We start from the raw sequence: 15841 nt of genomic DNA, 5'->3' as shown, positions 1-15841 counted from the left end.
AAGGGGAATGGGCTTCAGCCCCCCCTGAGTGCGAGGCAGCACCAAGCGCTCCGGCTCTGGCCCCCGTTGTTGTGGAAATGGGCTTTTCCCTCTGGGAGCAAATGCTTGACGCCCAGTGGTTGGTGGTGCTGCAGCTCTGGCCAGCGTTTTGTCACCATAAAAAAAAATAAAGGTGATTTTATCCCGACTCCTGCCCACATGCTAGAAAAAGCAGAAAGCCCCTCACCCTTTTTGCAGCAGCTGAAGAGGTTGGACTCGAGGTGATTTGGGGTTCAGGCCTTGCCACATGTCCTTTGCTCATCCTCTCCCTCCAGTGCTAAGCCTGGCTCCCCGCTGGGCTGCAGCTTTGGAAAGGGAGAGCTGGGGCTCTCTTAAATCCCACCCAACCCGTGCTGGGAGGAGAGATCTTGATAAAGAGTCAAATTTCCTTTTTTTTTTTCCCCCCAGTTTGGAGATGAAAAGCCCCTGGAGCCGGCCCCAGGAATCCCTCCAGTGACACTGCAGAATAGACCCAGCCCTGACGTAGCAGGTATTTCTGTGGTCAAAGCACGAGCAATTCTGCTTTGAATAAATAGCTGGAAACTTCCCAGGACTCCTCAGATCCCTGGTTGGGCCCGAACGCCTCCTGCCCTCCGCCGAGCCCCAGGGGGGTTTACCCTGACCCTGCATGTTGGTGCCAGGTTTTCTCCAAGAGCCAGCAGCCACCCGATTCAAGCAGAGCCACCCCCAAGGGACTCACATGTCCCCAGTTGCCTAAGGGATAGCTGGTCCCCTGATGTCCCCTGTTGCTGCCCCAGGGAGGCTGGCAGAGCCCGGCATGGGGGCAGTTTGGGGCTGATCCGGCCACTGTGAGCACAGAGCAGAGAAAGGGAAGGGAGCGGATTTGAGAAGAGCTTTATTGGGAGATCCTCGCCATAATAAATAGGGGTTACACTGGGAGACGGTGGCGAGGGGCTGGGGCCTGGAAGCACGCTGTGCTCCCATGGGGGATGGAGCTGCCACCACCCTTTTGAGCGGAACTTCGCCCTGTGTCCCATCTGCCCCGTCCTGCTCCTTCCTCCCAACGGCAAAGCCGTCCTGGGGGTAGCTGCCTGCTGCCCCTCTGGGGATCGGGGCAGGGAATAACCCGGCAGAAATCGGTGCAGGGAGCGTTTTGGTGAGCGGCGTGGGGCAGAGAGGGGTGGGAGAGCAGGGCCGTGGGTGTGGCGGGGCCTGGCTGTCACTGCGCCAGGGCCTGGACGATGTCCTTCACCAGCATGGTGCCGATAACCATCTTCTCGCTGTTGACGGTCAGCTGGGCAGCGGCGCCCTCCCGTCGCTCCAGGGTGATGAGCACCAGGCTCCCGCTGGTCACCGTCTTGGCCGCAAACCTGCCCACCAGCGAACACAGGGCTTCAGGGCGAGCTGTCCCCCCGTCACCCTCCCGTCCCCCCTGTCTGCCACCCGCGGCCACCATCATGTGTGGGTTCACACAGTCTCCTTGTCCTAAAGGAGGCCCTGAGTGGCCCCACTGAGATTTGGGTGGGACCGGAGAGGTGACAGTGCCTGCCAGATCCTGGTGTGGGGGTCCGGCTACCTGTACTCATTGTCGGCACCACAGGGTACGCGGCCCACGTTGGCGGCCGAGGTCACTTGCTGGACGATGGCGTGGTCACTCCGGCATTTCTCGGGCAGCACCAGCTTCTCCGTGATCTCGCTCATGCCCGTCAGCTTCCCTGGAGCAGGCAGCAGAGGCACCTGCCCGTCTCCGGCCACGTCCCCAGCAGCCGTGTCCCTGCCTGGACCTGTTTTGCCACCCCCAAACCAAGCCCCTCCAGCCACCAGCTCCCCACATCCGGGTCCCCCATGACATCTCAAACTGGCTACCCTGCTTGCTCCTCTCCAGCCTGGCAGAGATGGATTCGGGAAAATCCTTCTTCCACCACCCTTCCTGGGCTCATCCCCGCATCCCTGCCCGGTGGCAGCAGCCACGTCCCTGGGGACAGGCTCCTCCAGTCACTGGCAGCGATGCGGCTGGGTGCTGCAGGGTACTGAGCACCCACTGCTCAGTGCAGACCCCCATCCACGGGGCCAGGGCAGGGATGCTGCTGCTCCAGGAGCACGAGGACGTGGGGCCAGGGTGTCCCCGTCACTCACTGGACACGGTGCTGGGAGTGCCAGGAGTGGCACAAACTTTCCACGCTGCACAGGGACCCGGCGGGGCCACCCTGGCGCCAGGGTGGTCACCCCGACCCACGGGCCGGGGGGTGCAGGAGGGGGATGAGGGGAGCAGAGCTAGTCTAGGGGCCGGCCCAGTGGCCACTTACCCTCGCCCGGCCGCGCGAGGTACTCTAGGGCCACGGCGAGGGCGGCAGAGGGGACAAAATGGGGGGTGAGCATCGGCACTGGAGCAGTGGGTGCCCGCGAGCCACCCTGTCCCTGTCCCCGTCCCCGTCCCCCACTCACCCTGCTCTTTCTTGAACTCATTCTCACTCATGAAGACGGGGGCCATGAGCTCCCCCACGGGCGGCTGGATGGAGACGTAGAAGTGGCGCGTATGGGTGCTGGGGAGACAGGTGGGTGAGGAGGGCACATGCTCAAAATGTCCCCCTGGGTTCCGCTTTCTGTCCCTGCTCTGGGCAGGGGGCGGCTGGAGGGAAACTGAGGCACAAAAGGCCTCGGGAATAGGGGGAACCCATCAGGCTGGACTTGGGGCTGCTGCCACCTCCTTGTCCCCTGCAGGGACCCCGGTGCCTGTCATGCTGTCCCCTGACCACCCCATGCCCATCCCGGTGTCCCCCCTCCCCTGGAAGGACCCTAGTGCCCATCCTGCTGTCCCCTATCCCCCAGAGGGACCTTGTCCCACTGTCCCCTGAGGCCTTTTCTGCTGTCCTCTATCCCCTGGAAGGATGTTGGTGCCTGTCCAGCTGTCCCCAATGCCCTGGAGCACCCCATACCCTGTCCTGCTGTCCTCTAGGGCACCCCATGCCCTGCCCTGCTGTCCCCCGTCCCCTGGGGTATCCCATTCCCTATCCAGCTGTCACCTGTCCCCTGCTGCCCCAAGTTCCCTGGAGGGATGCTGGTGCCCATCCCACTTTCCCCATCCCCTGGAGCACCTGTGTTCTGCCCTGTTGTCCCCCATCCCTGGAGCATGCCACACTGTCCCTATCCCCTGGGACACCCGCCGGGCACTCACCACAGCTGGAAGTTGGCTGCCTGGGTGGAGTCGCAGAAGTCGATGCCCATCACCACGCTGGCTGTGTCCCCAGCCGCCAGGCGCTCTGAAAGCACAGGGCTGCCACCACGTCCCATGTCCCCTCCACCAGCTAACCCCTGTCCCTGTCCCCCCCGCAGCATCACAGCCGTGCCATCCCGTGCCATACCGATCTCGGGGAATTCCTGGATCCGCATGCCGGAGAGCGGCTTGGGCTCACTGATCCGCAGGCTCTTCACCTCGGCGTCAGTGTTGTTGGAGATCTGGATCTGGACAGCCACCATGTGGGGGTCCCCCGGGAAGGGCCGGCGGCTGAAGCAGTACTCGACCGAGAGCCCCTCGCCCGCCATGCGGTGCAGCAGCTCATAGGTCCGCACCGCGCCGAATGCCGGGCTCAGCAGCTGCGAGGGACCAAGGGACCGTTTTGGGCTGCCGACCCCCTCCCTGCGGCCCCCGCGGATGGCAGGGGTCCCAGGAACCCCCCGAGAAGGACGTTGGGGACACTTACGGCAGGTGCCAGGGAGGTGTCGGTGAGTGTGAGGCCCTCCAGATCGGTCACCAGGCTGGTGGAGACAATGCTGCTGGAGGGGACAGGCTGGGGAGGAGGGGGGGTGACTGCAGGGGGCGGGGGGAGGAAAGGGTTAACAGAGCTCTGATGTACCACAGCCCCATGGGGACAGCCTCAGTGGCATAGCCCTGTGGGGACAGCCCCAAGGGGACAGCCGCACAGGGACAGCCCTGGTGGCACACCTGCATGCAGCCAACCCTGTAGGCACAACCCCACGAGCACAGCTGCCTGGGGACAATCCCATGGGTACAGCCCCAACAGGGACAGCCCCGCTGGCACAGCCACCTGTCCCACAGCCATCCTGTGGGGACAAGGACTGCTCACCACTGCATGGTCCCCGTCCCAAAAGACCTGCGGGACCCTGACCCCACCGGGGTGGGTGCTTGTGCCTCAGTTTCCCCAGCACCACCACGATAGCCATCCCGCGTGCCCTGGGCAGCCACTCACAGTCATCCAGGTCAAGCAGGGAGATCTCCTTGGGGCCGGCCCTGCTGCTGGGGGGCTGCAAGGGGGCAGAGAGATGGGGGGGATGTGAATGAGGGATCTGGGTGTCTCCGCGCTGCCCCCCAGCCCAGCCCGGCCCTCACCGCCTTCCTCTGCTTGGCCTCTGCCTCGGACCCTGAGTCGGAGCCTGAGGAGCTGCTCTCGGAGGCGCTGGCCTCCTCCGATGACGTCTCTGCGCGGCTCTTCCTCCCCTGCGATGCCTTTTTCTTCTTGGCCTTCTTCGCCCCCTCCTCTTCCTCCTTCTCCTCTTCCTCGCTGGGGCTGTGGGGAGAGCCTGGCTCAGGGGGGGCCAGGGCGGGGTTTGGCTGGGGGCACCTTGCTTTCCCAGGGGGTACCTGCCCGCCGTCCCTGGGGCTGCCTTCCGGGAGCCTTCCTTCTCCTTTCTCTTCGTCCTCTTCTCCTCCTCCTCCTCCTCCTTGTCCTCTGACTGCTCCCCACTGCCTTCCTCCTCCTCTTCCTCCTCCTCCTCTTCCTCGCTGCTGGAGCTGGAGCTGCCAGAGCTGCTGCTGCTGCTGCTCTCCTCGCTGACGGACTCGGGCTCTGCAGCGGGCACAGCTCAGCCCTGCTGCTGAGTCCCCCCACATCCCCACAGCTCCCTGCTGCATCCCACCACATCCCCCCATCCTCCCACTGCATCCCACTGCATCCCCGCACCCGCTGCTGCATCCCCACTGCATCCTCCCACTGCTTCCCTGCATCCCTGTGTCCTTCTGCTGCATCCCTGCACCCCGACACTGCATCTCACTGCATCTCCGGATCCTCCTACTGCATCTCCACTGCATCCCCACATCCTCCTGCTGCCTCCCTCTGCATCCTGCTGCATCCCTGCATCCTCCCACTGCATCCCTGCATCCTCCCACTGCATCCCTGCATCCTCCTGCTGCATCCCTGCGTCTTCCCACTGCATCCCTGCATCCTCCTGCTACATCCCCACATCCTCCTACTGCATCCCGCTGCATCTCAGCACCCTCTGCTGCCTCCCGCTGCATCCTGCTGCATCCCTGCATCCTTCCACTGCATCCCTGCATCCTCCCACTGCATCCCTGCATCCTCCTGCTGCATCCCTGCGTCCTCCCACTGCATCCCTGCATCCTCCTGCTACATCCCCACATCCTCCTACTGCATCCCGCTGCATCCCAGCACCCTCTGCTGCCTCCCGCTGCATCCTGCTGCATCCCTGCATCCTTCCACTGCATCCCTGCATCCTCCCACTGCATCCCTGCATCCTCCTGCTGCATCCCTGCGTCCTCCCACTGCATCCCTGCATCCTCCTGCTACATCCCCACATCCTCCTACTGCATCCCGCTGCATCCCAGCACCCTCTGCTGCCTCCCGCTGCATCCTGCTGCACCTCCACATCCTCCCACTGCATCCCACTGTACCCCTGCATCCCTCCACTGCATCCCCACTACACCCCTGCATCTTCCCGCTGCGTCCCCACAACCCCCCACCACATCCCTGCTTCCCCCCACAGCGTCCCCGCATCCGCCTGCCACATCCCTCCATGTCCCCTGCCACGTCCCCACCACGATGGGATGTCCCCACTGCAATGTCCCCTGCCCGATGCCCCACCATTTTGGCACCTGCCTGATGCTTCACTGTGGTGGCCCCTGCCTCATGCCCCACCGTGTTGTCCCTTGCCTGATGCCCCATCATGGTAGCTCCTGCCCCGTGCCCCACCGTGGTGGCACCTGCCTAATGCCCTATCATGGTGGCTCCTGCCCCATGCCCCACCGTGGTGGCACCTGCCTGATGTCCCTGCCACAGTGACCCCTGCCTGATGCCCCACCACAGTGGCCCCTGCCCCATGCCCTGCCATGCCACCAGGTCCTCACCGCTGTCAGCCGACTCCGTGGGCCCCGACTCTCCCTCCGAGTCAGAGTAGAAAGGTTTCTCCACCTTCTCCTTCCTCTTCTCCCGGCTGGTACACTTGGTCCACTCAGGAACCTGCCGGCACGGGGTTGATGGAGTGGGGCCATCACCCATGGGTGGGGGGCCCAAACAGCAGCCCTTGCCTCCCTCAGGTCCCCACGCAGGTATATGGGCACCAGACAGGGGACATGGGGCAGCTGAGCAGCACCTGGGCACCTTCTGGGGCTCTCCCAAGACCTTGAGATGATGCCCCCACCTTGGACCCCCATGCACCCTGCACCCCAGGGTGCTCCACGCACCTCCACATTCCTCACGGAGGGGTCAGGAGCCTCGTCCGGCCAGTCAGGGAGCTCCTGGTAGCCCACAGCCTTGGCATTGAGCAGATGGGACAGAGAGCCCAGCTGGAAATGGTCCCGATCTACAGCAGGGTGAGAGGTGGCAGCAGCTCGGCGACAGCCATGCAGCACTGTGGTGACAGCTGGCCCCATGTCCCCATGCCCTGTGACCAGGGGTAGGTACCTTTGAAGGAGGACTCCAAGATGGGAGCGGGTTTCTGGGCCAGGAAGAGCTTCTTGGCATACTTGTTGAGGGCCCCGCTTTTCTCGGTGGGCACGATGAGCTGGCGGATGAAGCGAGCCCGGTCGCGGATGTCGTAATTCTGGTCATACTTGGCCAAGTTGAGGACGTACTGGGTCAGCAGCTTGCTCTGCGTCAGAAGACATCCTCAGGGCCAGCCTTTTCCTCCCCAGTGGGGAAACCGAGGCACACTGTTGGGCCACGTTCCCGGTACCTGCTTGGAGTTGGTCAGGTAGAGCTTAGCTGCCAGGTTAATGACCTGCAACTTGACAATATCCTCCTCGTTGGTGAAGGACTTGGCCATCTTGCGCAGCACATCGGGCGCGATCTTGGGCACGTGCTCGCAGTACTCGCCGATAAGCCACAAGATGCTGGCCCGCGCCATCGGCACCTGCAAAATGCCCCCGGGCACGTGGCACCACTGCCACTCCCCCAATCCTGCGGGTCATGCAGCGCCCCGACCCACCTGGATGTTGTCGGTGAGCTTGGCCATGTGCTTGATGATCTCGCTGTGCTGGGCTGGCTGCATCTGCAGCAGCTTTTTGATGACCACCACAGATTCAGCCACCACCAGCTCTGTGGGCAGAGACCCGGCCTCACTGGGGTCCTGCCCCAAGGGCGATGGAGCCCCCGATTCACCCCCACTGCGTGCACTCACCATCCCGGTTGGAGAGGAGCTGGACCAGGCCATTGAGGCAGGTGTCCCGCACCTTCCCAATGTTGGTGGCACAGCGCCCGATGGCTTGGATGGTGGCTGCCACGAAGTCCTTGTCCATGCTGCGGATGTAAGTCTGCGCAGGCATGGGGGACACATGCGACATGTCACCCACATGCCAGTGCTGGGCATCCCCCCCATGTAGTGGTCACACGTTGGGGCTCTTTGGAGCTACCCATGGGGTTGGCATGGCCTCAGCCCACTCCTCCTGGTGGTGCTCTCCTCCGTCCCCTCCATGGTGGTGTTTTGGCACCCAGAGCCTTGTCACTGGTTGCACCCCAGTGGCCTCAGTATGACCATGGCATACCTGGAACTCCCGCAGGATGGTGGAGATGTTGGTCTCGTTGGCCAGGTTGGTGAGGACCTCCAGCTGCAGGAAAGAGGAAGAGATGGGCAGCATGGGGGCATGGTGCCAGGGCTCAGGGTCCTTGCTGTCCTCCTGTCCCCAGGGCATGGAGCACAGCTGTTCTACAGGGAAGGGCTCCATGAAGCCCCAAAGCCACCAGTTATGGGTTCTGCCGGGTGTTTCCAGCTCACCTTGAGGATCTTGATCTGCGTGGGGTCCGTGGAGCGGATGTAGAAGCTCTTCAGGTAGGGCTCAAACATCCCCTGCATGCAGAGCCAGCAGCGTTAGTGCCATCCCTGTCCCATCCTTGCCGAGGTGACCCGCAGGCAGCTGGCCATGGTGACCCTGCTGGCTAGACCTCATTCCGCTCCAGAGTCAACAGGGCCAATTCCTCCCACACCGAGTCCGAGACTCACCCGCCGTTTGATGGACATGGTGGCCACGTTCTGCAGCACGACATACTGCACCTCGCTGTGGGAACAAAGAGGGGACCACCATCAGTGGGGCAGGGCCGGACCCCCCCAGCAAGTCCTGTGAAGATGGGGCAGGACCCACCACCAGGCTGGTGCGACCGTGACACTGCCGTCCCATGTCTGCACTGGGCCAGGCCAAAAAGCCCTCTTTTTTGGCAATTCGCCTCAACCCGATGTCCCTGCAGGGATGGGCTTTTTGGGGGGCTCTCCCAGGGTGTTGGGGCTCCCCATGGGTCCCACTAATTGGGGTGGTGGGGTAGCGGACCACCGCAACCTGGGTGCCACAGACCTGTGACTCCGCAGGAGCCGCACCAGCGCCTTGGCAATGACGCCAACCTCTGCCTTGGGTGCCAGGTGGAAGTAGAGCTGCGCCACGGCCATCACCACCTGTGGGGACACACCCAAGTGTCACCTGATGGGCACGGGGACACCCCAAGGGATGGCGACCCTGGGGATGCCCATCCCTGGGTGTCCCTCAAGCACCCTGGTGACTCCTTGACCGGTGGGGCCATCATGAGCTCAGGCTGCTGGACACCACTGGTGGCTTCCGGGGATGGACATGGCTGGAGTGGGGGGCTCACCGCGGCATTGCGGCTCTGCAGCAGGGGCTTGGTGTTGCGCAGGAGCAGGCGGTGGTCGGGGTCCATGACGTAGGGCTTGCGCTTGGCCAGTGAGGCCGCCTCTGCCTTGGCGTCCTTGGCGTCCTCCTCCTCGGAGCCGTAGAAAGCCTTCTCGGCAGTCTCCTCCAGCAAGGACTCCTACCAGCAGGTGGAACGCCTTGCACCCCCCCCCAGCACCCCCCCTCACCCCACCTCCCTGGGGGTCCCAGGGCACCCCAAGGCTCCCAGGGCACCCTGAGGCTCCCGCACTCACGTTCTGGTTGGGGCTGAGGAACTGGGTGCGCGCGTAGCGGGTCAGCATGTTGATGATGACCACCTGCCCCCACTCCTCCACGTCGATGAGCAGGTTGCAGAGCTTGCGGTAGTTCTTATGGATGAGGTCGATGCGCTCTGGGCAGACCTCCTCGAATGCCATCACCACGCTGCCGGCCACCAGCTGGGGAGGGAAAGCCTGGGGTGACTCACCGGGGTGGTGGCATCTTCATTATGATCCCTGTGAGGGTGCCGGTTTGATAGGGATGGTGGCATACCCATGAGGATGCCAGCTTAGTAGGGATGGCTGCATCCCTACAAGGATGCTGGATCAGTGGGCACAGTGGCATCCACGCGAGGAAGCTGGGTTGGCAGGGATGGCTGTATCCCTACGAGGATGCCAGCTTGGTGGGGACAGTGGCATCCCTGTGAGAATGCTGGTTTGGTGGGGATGGTGGCTTCCTTGTGGGGATGCTGGCTCAGTGGAGATGGTGGGATCCCCACGAGGATGTTGGCCCTTTGGGGACAGCAGCATCCCCACAATGACTCCAGCTCTGCAGGGATGGCTGCATTCCCATGAGAATGCCAATTCGGTGGGGACGGTGGCATCCCCATGAGGATGCTGGCTTGGTGGGGACAGTGACATCCCCACAAAGATGTTGGCTCTGGGGATGGCTACATCCCTGCATGGATGTTGGATCGGTGGGGATGATGGCACCCCCATGAGGATGCCAGCCCTGTGGGTATGGCTGCATCGCCACGAGGATGCCGTATCAGTGGGGACAGTAGCATCCCCATGAGGATGCTGGCTCGGTGGGGACAGCAGCATCACTGCAAGGATGCCTGCTCTGTATGGATGGCTGCATTCCCACGAGGACACCAATTTGGTGGGGACATCTGCATCCCCATGAGGATGCCGGGTTAGTGGCGATGGTGACGTCCCCAGATTTAGGGACAGGGGAGACATGACACCCTGCTCACCGTGGTCTTGTCCGCCAGCAGCTTCTCGATCACTTCAATGAGCTGGTCCTTCTGGTCCGAGTCGAGGCTGTGAGGGAAGAGCAGGGCAGGTGTGGCCGGACCAAACTCCTCCCATCCCTGCCTGTACCAAGAAGCTGAGACCTCAGCACTGGACCCTTATTGGTACCCCCAAAATTTAGCGGCTGACTCCCCGTTACCTGTACAGCTTGGGGATGGCATGGGCGGCCGTCTTGCGCACGTATGGGGACATGTCCGAGGCGGCCTCCTTGATGGCCAACATCATGATGGGCACGATGATGGGCACGCGGATGCTGGAGAGGACTCGCAGGGCGCTGGCACGGATCAGCTGGTTGGGGTCCTGTGGGGACATGTGGGGGGCTGAAGCACAGCCGTGGAGGGCTTGCTGCCCCCCCAGACTCCACCCAGGTCCCCAAACCATCCCACCTTGAGTCCTCGCTGGAAGGTGGAGATGGAGAGCAGGGCCAGATCCTGCTGCTCCTCTGCATAGCGTACCAGGTAGACGTACACCAGCTTCTTCACCTGCGGGGTGAAGGTGATGAGGCCATGTCAGAGCTCCCCAAAACCCAGCTCATCCCCAAAACCCTCCTGCAGCGGAAGTGCCAGACCCCAGGGACACCCATGGATGCCACCAGGGCCACTTAAGACCTTCCTCACCTCGATGTTCTTGCAGGCGACGTTTTTCACCACGGCTGGGAAGAGGTCAGAGGCGTTTTTACCCCGGGCGATCATCTAGGGGGTAAAGGAGTGGCGTCACACTGGGTGGCCGGCATGGCACGGCAGAGCATGGCTTGGCTCAGCACGGCATGGCTCGGCACCGGCAGCGGATCCCGCCAGTGGCAACAACACCCACCGCCACGATTCTTTTCATGGCCTCCAGCTTGAGCGAATCCTTGTTGCTATCAAGCATCTCCTTGAGGTCATCATGCCTGCACCGCGCCAGGGGGAGAAGAAAACCCCATTTTCCATTTTTAGCCATTTTTAACCATTTTTAGTCTTTTTTTTTTTGCTCCCAGCCTGCCATCAGGCTGGCAACCCGACCCTTCGCATGCAATATTTATAGAGACAGGAGTTGGGTTACAGCTGGGTGAAAGAGGAGCCGGAGGGACCGGTGTGGCGCTGGCACCCAGCTCTGTCCCCATCCTGGGTGCTGAGGACCCCATCCCAGCCCTGCTGTGGTTGTCACCCTAGGATGCTCCCAAATCGCTTCCCAGGGAGCATCACCAGCTCTATCCTGGCCACCAGCCCAGCTTGGCTGGATGTCCATTGTCCTCTCCTGGGCACGGTAGCATGGATGCACCAGTGCACTTTGACACAGAGACCTTCCCTGGTCCCCTCCCTGGCCTGAGAAAATGCCACCACCATCCCCTTTTATAAGGCTGGTTGTCACCACTGTCCCCTCTTCTAAGGGACATCCATCCCCACCGAACCAGAGGAGACTTGCAAGGCTGCATCCACCCACAGCAGCTCACCCACATCCCATCACCCATGGGATGATGTTCGGCCAGAGCCACCATCGCTGGAGGGTCCCGGGGGGCTCCTTGCGGGGGGCTTACCGCGGCAGTGGCCTGGTGCTGGTGGCCACCACGGGCTCGGGGCCAGCGAGTGGCCGCAGCTCATCAGCTCGCAGGGCGCTGTAGCAGGCGGGTTGTCCAGCCTCGGTGGCCAGCACTGGGCTCGTCACCTCCTCAGCCGCGTCACCGCCCAATGGTGTTTTTGGCTGCCCGGCTGGCCCCACCGGTAGCTGCCGCAGCAGCTTCTGCACCGGTGGCAGGGACAGCATGGCTTCGCCTGGGGTCGGTGACAGGGCTGTGGCCCCGCTCTTTCTCCCGGCACTGCCGGCTGAAACCTGATGCTGTTGTTGGAGTTGGGTTACAGCCGCGATCCTGATGCCCTTCCCGGTGGACGAGGCTACCCCGGGGTGTCACATCCCAAGTGACACCCGTCCTGCAGCTGGGGCTTGGGGACATTGCAGGGAGCTCCTTCCCCGGGTGCTCTGAGTGGCTCAGTCCTGGCCAGGGATGCCATGTCATGATGGGACACCCACCTGGGTGGTGGGGTGGCACTTGGGGGGCATTTCTCTTGCCCTGTGTGCCATGCACAGCTCATGGGGACGGTGACAGATCTGGTGTGGCCATAAGGGGACGGGCTCCAGGGAAGGGCAGCACGCAGGTGATGGGGACAGTGCCCAGGGGCCAAGGATGGAGGGTGCTGCCAGACTGGGGGACACTGCCAGCAAGTCAGGGATCGGGGGACACTGCCAGACTGGGGGACATTGCCAGGGGGTCAGAGATGGGGGGACCTGGCCAAACTGGGGGACAGTGCCGGAGGCTCATGGAAGAGGGGGACACTGTGAGATGGGGACACTGCCAGGGGATCAGGGAGGGGTGACACTGCCAGATGGGGGGACACTGCCAGCCTGGGGGACTGCCAGCAGGGCAGGGATGACGGGACACATCCAGCCTGGGGGACACTGCCAGCGGGTCAGGACTGGGGTGTCACTGCCAGATTGGGGGACACTATCAGGCGGTAATAGATGGGAGGACACTGCCAGACTGGGGGACACTGCCAATGGATCAGGGTTGGGGGGACACTGTCATACTGGGTAAGGAGTGTGACGCTGCCAGACAGGGGTACACTGCCGGGGCATCAGGGAGGGGGAGACAGTGCCAGAGAGGGGGACACTGCCAGGGGGTCAGGGCTGGAGGGGCACTGCCAGAGTAGAGGACAATGCCAGGGGCTCAGGGAAGGGGGGACATGGTGAGATGGGGACACTGCCAGTGGGTCACGCATGGGGGACACATTCAGAGTGGGGGACACTGCCAGGGAGTCAGGACTGGGGGGACAATGTCATACTGGGGGACACTGCCAAGAGGTCAGGGAGGGGGGACACATCCAGGCTGGTGCACACTGCCAGCGGGGCAGGGCTGGGGGTACACTGCCAAAGTGGGGGACACTGCCAGAGGGTCAGCGATGAGGGACACTGCCGGACTGGGGGTTGGGGGGACACGTCCAGACTGGGGGACGCTGCCAGCGAGCCAGGGAGGGGAGGACACTTCCAGAGTGGGGGACACCACCAGGGGGGTAAGGACTAGGAGGTCACTGCCAGAGTGGGGGACACAGTGCATCAGGGCTGGGGTACACTGCTAGACTGGGGGACGCTGCCAGGGGTAGGGGGGGTGCCACTGCCAGGCTGGGGGACACTGCTGTGGCATTAGGGAGGGGTCCAGGGATGCTGAAGGGGGGACACCGTCAGCAAGAAAAGGAGGGGGCGCGCTGCCAGACTGGGGACACTGCCAGCAGGTCAGGGTGGGGGACACATCCAGAGTGGGGGACACTGCCAGGGCTGGGGGCACACAGGGACTCCCACATTCCCACAGCTCCGGGGAATCCCCCCACCTTCCTCTGCGTCCCTGTCCCCCCCCAGCAGCCTGCCCCACACAGGGGTGACATATCTAAGCCCCCCCCCCCGCTGGGGACCTCGGCAGGGGGGTGCTCTCGGGGACCCCTGTGAGATCCGTGGGAGCCAGCAGAGCCTGGGGAGGGACACCGTGCCTGGGGTCCTCCCAGCCCAGGGGTGGGGGGTGCAGTGGGGGTCCCCGCGCGTCCCCCCTGCCACACCGTCTCCAAAGCCCCGCGGTTTTCCCCTGAAACCCTCCCCGGCCTTTGCAACCTGCAGTGGCGGCGGCGTGACCGCGTCCCCTGTCCCCGTTCCTGGCTCCATCCCTGTCCCCATCCTCACCCCCATCCTCATCCTCATCCCCGTCCCCACCCGGGGACCGAGGCCAGCCCCCAGTCAGGTACCACGTCCCCGGCGGGGATGGCGGCCAAGGCCCGCGGTGGTGGCGACCCGGCCAGGCTGGGCCTGTCCCCCCGGCGTCCCCCACCTCTTGTAGTCGGAGGAGAAGATGCCGCCGCTGGCGGGGTCGTGGCCGTACTCGGGCTCCCCGAGGCTGGAGGAGCCCCCCTTCTCCTCCCCGTAGGCCGGGCTGGCCGCCATGGCGGCGGGATGCGGTCGGGATGCGGCCGGTTGGGATGCCGGGACTGATGTCAGCGTCATGCGGGGACGGGGACCGCCCTAACGCTCCCCGCGCTCCCCATCCTCCAGAGATGCTCGGTTTCAGGGGGGCATCGCCCAGGCGGCTCGACCCCTCCCTAAACTGGGGGGGGGGGCTTTGCACCCCCGAAGGGGGTCCCCAGCCCCGCAACCCCCCACACCCGCACAGGTTTGGGTGCCAGTCAGCAGTAAAATGGGCATAATTTGGGATATTATTAGTGTTTGGGACGTGATTATATAATATCTATCATATAGCTCGTATACCACACATTGTAATAGATTATATAATTATACATATTTACATTATATGATATGACATGATATCATCTCATATCATATCGTATTACAGTACATTATATTCTATCATATCGTATCTTATTATATTACATTATATTATAATTTCATACATAATACAGTAGTTAGTATACATTAAATATTATATACTATATATTATATGCTACATATATATTATATACTATATATTACATTATATTACTGATTATATTAATTCTGTTATATTATATATATTCTATATTCTATCATACTATATTATAAATAATCCATAATCCATAATCCATTCTACATTCTACATTCTGTAATATATGTCATTGTTATATATGTTATATGTTATACTACATTCTGTTCTGTATTCTATATTCTATATTCTATCGTATTACATTATATATTATACATCACACATTATATAGTATATGGTAGATAGTATATTATATATGATGTATGATGCATGATATATGATATATATTATATATTATGCATTGTATTGTATTGTATTAAATTATGTTATTTCTTCTTATTATAGATATTATTATAGATATTGTTATAGTTTTTTTGGTTTTTTTCTTCTTCACAGGTAGTTACTGATATTGGCAGATATTTCAGTTATTATTTGTCTTCTCACCTAACAAGCCCTGAGAGGCTGGTTGCCAGCCAGGCAGCTCTCTCACCCCATCATGCAGGAGTGAGGCTGCGAGGGCGCATTTCAGATAGCAAAATTTAATAAATATAATTAATCCATGGCGATTAAGCTCCAGCAAGTGGAAAGCAACCCCTGACCCCCTGCCCCGTGCGGATGGGTCCCCTGCCAGCACTGGCAGCTGGAGCCCAGCCCTCCTGGGGACCCCAACCCCTTTGGAGACCCCAACCCTTTCTGGGGACCCTGCAGGGCTCCTAGGGACCCCAGTCCTGTTTGGGGACCACATCCTCACGGGGATGCCACCATCCCCACCAAACCAGCATATGCAGGGGGATGCCAGTGGTGAGTCACCCCAGGCTTTTCCTCCCCAGTTGGTGGCCAGCAGCGTGGTGATGGCATTCGAGGAGGTCTGCCCGGAGCGCATCGACCTCATCCACAAGAGCTACCTCAAGCTCTGCAACCTGCTCATCGACGTGGAGTGCAGGTGGTCATCATCCACACTTTGACCCGCTATGCGCGCACCCAGTTCCTCAGCCCCGACCGGAACGTGAGTGCGGGAGCCTCGGGGTGCCTGGGAGCCCTGGTTCATGCCAGGGAGAGGTGGGGTGAAGGAGGGTGCTGTTGGGGGGATACGAGTGGTCCCACCTGCTGGTAGGAGTCCTTGCTGGAGGAGACTACCGAGAAGGCTTTCTACGGCTCCAAGGAGGAGGACGCCAAGGACGCCAAGGCAGA

General features: G+C 61.6%; 1 protein-coding gene across 2 annotated transcripts; it reads right to left on the bottom strand.

Annotated features, from left to right (window-relative positions):
- Positions 1–878: 878 nt before the first annotated feature.
- On the bottom strand, positions 879–14234 carry AP3B2 (adaptor related protein complex 3 subunit beta 2). Of its 2 annotated transcripts, XM_075159539.1 has the most exons (28): positions 14006–14149; positions 10972–11047; positions 10776–10850; positions 10545–10640; positions 10298–10458; positions 10101–10167; positions 9121–9303; positions 8829–9005; positions 8537–8634; positions 8191–8245; positions 7966–8037; positions 7736–7798; positions 7372–7504; positions 7180–7289; positions 6928–7104; positions 6657–6843; positions 6437–6555; positions 6101–6212; positions 4601–4805; positions 4349–4526; positions 4209–4263; positions 3702–3808; positions 3363–3594; positions 3176–3260; positions 2446–2543; positions 2307–2330; positions 1577–1715; positions 879–1370 (listed from the first exon to the last, which is right to left on the bottom strand). In XM_075159539.1, exons 1-28 carry the CDS (start codon positions 14116–14118, stop codon positions 1220–1222), a joined length of 3348 nt encoding a protein of 1115 aa, XP_075015640.1. In that variant the 5' UTR covers positions 14119–14149; the 3' UTR covers positions 879–1219. The 2 variants fall into 2 exon arrangements, with proteins under 2 accessions (XP_075015640.1, XP_075015641.1); XM_075159540.1 differs by lacking the exon at positions 2307–2330 and having other exon boundaries at positions 14006–14234.
- Positions 14235–15841: the final 1607 nt, after the last annotated feature.

This window comes from Calonectris borealis, chromosome 11, assembly GCF_964195595.1.
Source record: "Calonectris borealis chromosome 11, bCalBor7.hap1.2, whole genome shotgun sequence".
Lineage (NCBI taxonomy): Eukaryota > Metazoa > Chordata > Aves > Procellariiformes > Procellariidae > Calonectris > Calonectris borealis.
Note: the sequence above shows the minus strand (reverse complement) of the source record. Positions and strands in the feature narration are given on the sequence as shown.

Excerpts from the sequence above, each read along its gene's own strand:
- AP3B2 (XM_075159540.1), bottom strand. The coding sequence starts at position 14,178 with ATGACGCTGACATCAGTCCCGGCATCCCAACCGGCCGCATCCCGACCG. Across the intron at positions 10,851-10,971 it reads CCATGAAAAGAATCGTGGCG|ATGATCGCCCGGGGTAAAAA; the intron begins GTGGGTGTTGTT and ends TTTACCCCCTAG. Across the intron at positions 9,006-9,120 it reads TCCTCAGCCCCAACCAGAAC|GAGTCCTTGCTGGAGGAGAC; the intron begins GTGAGTGCGGGA and ends ACCTGCTGGTAG.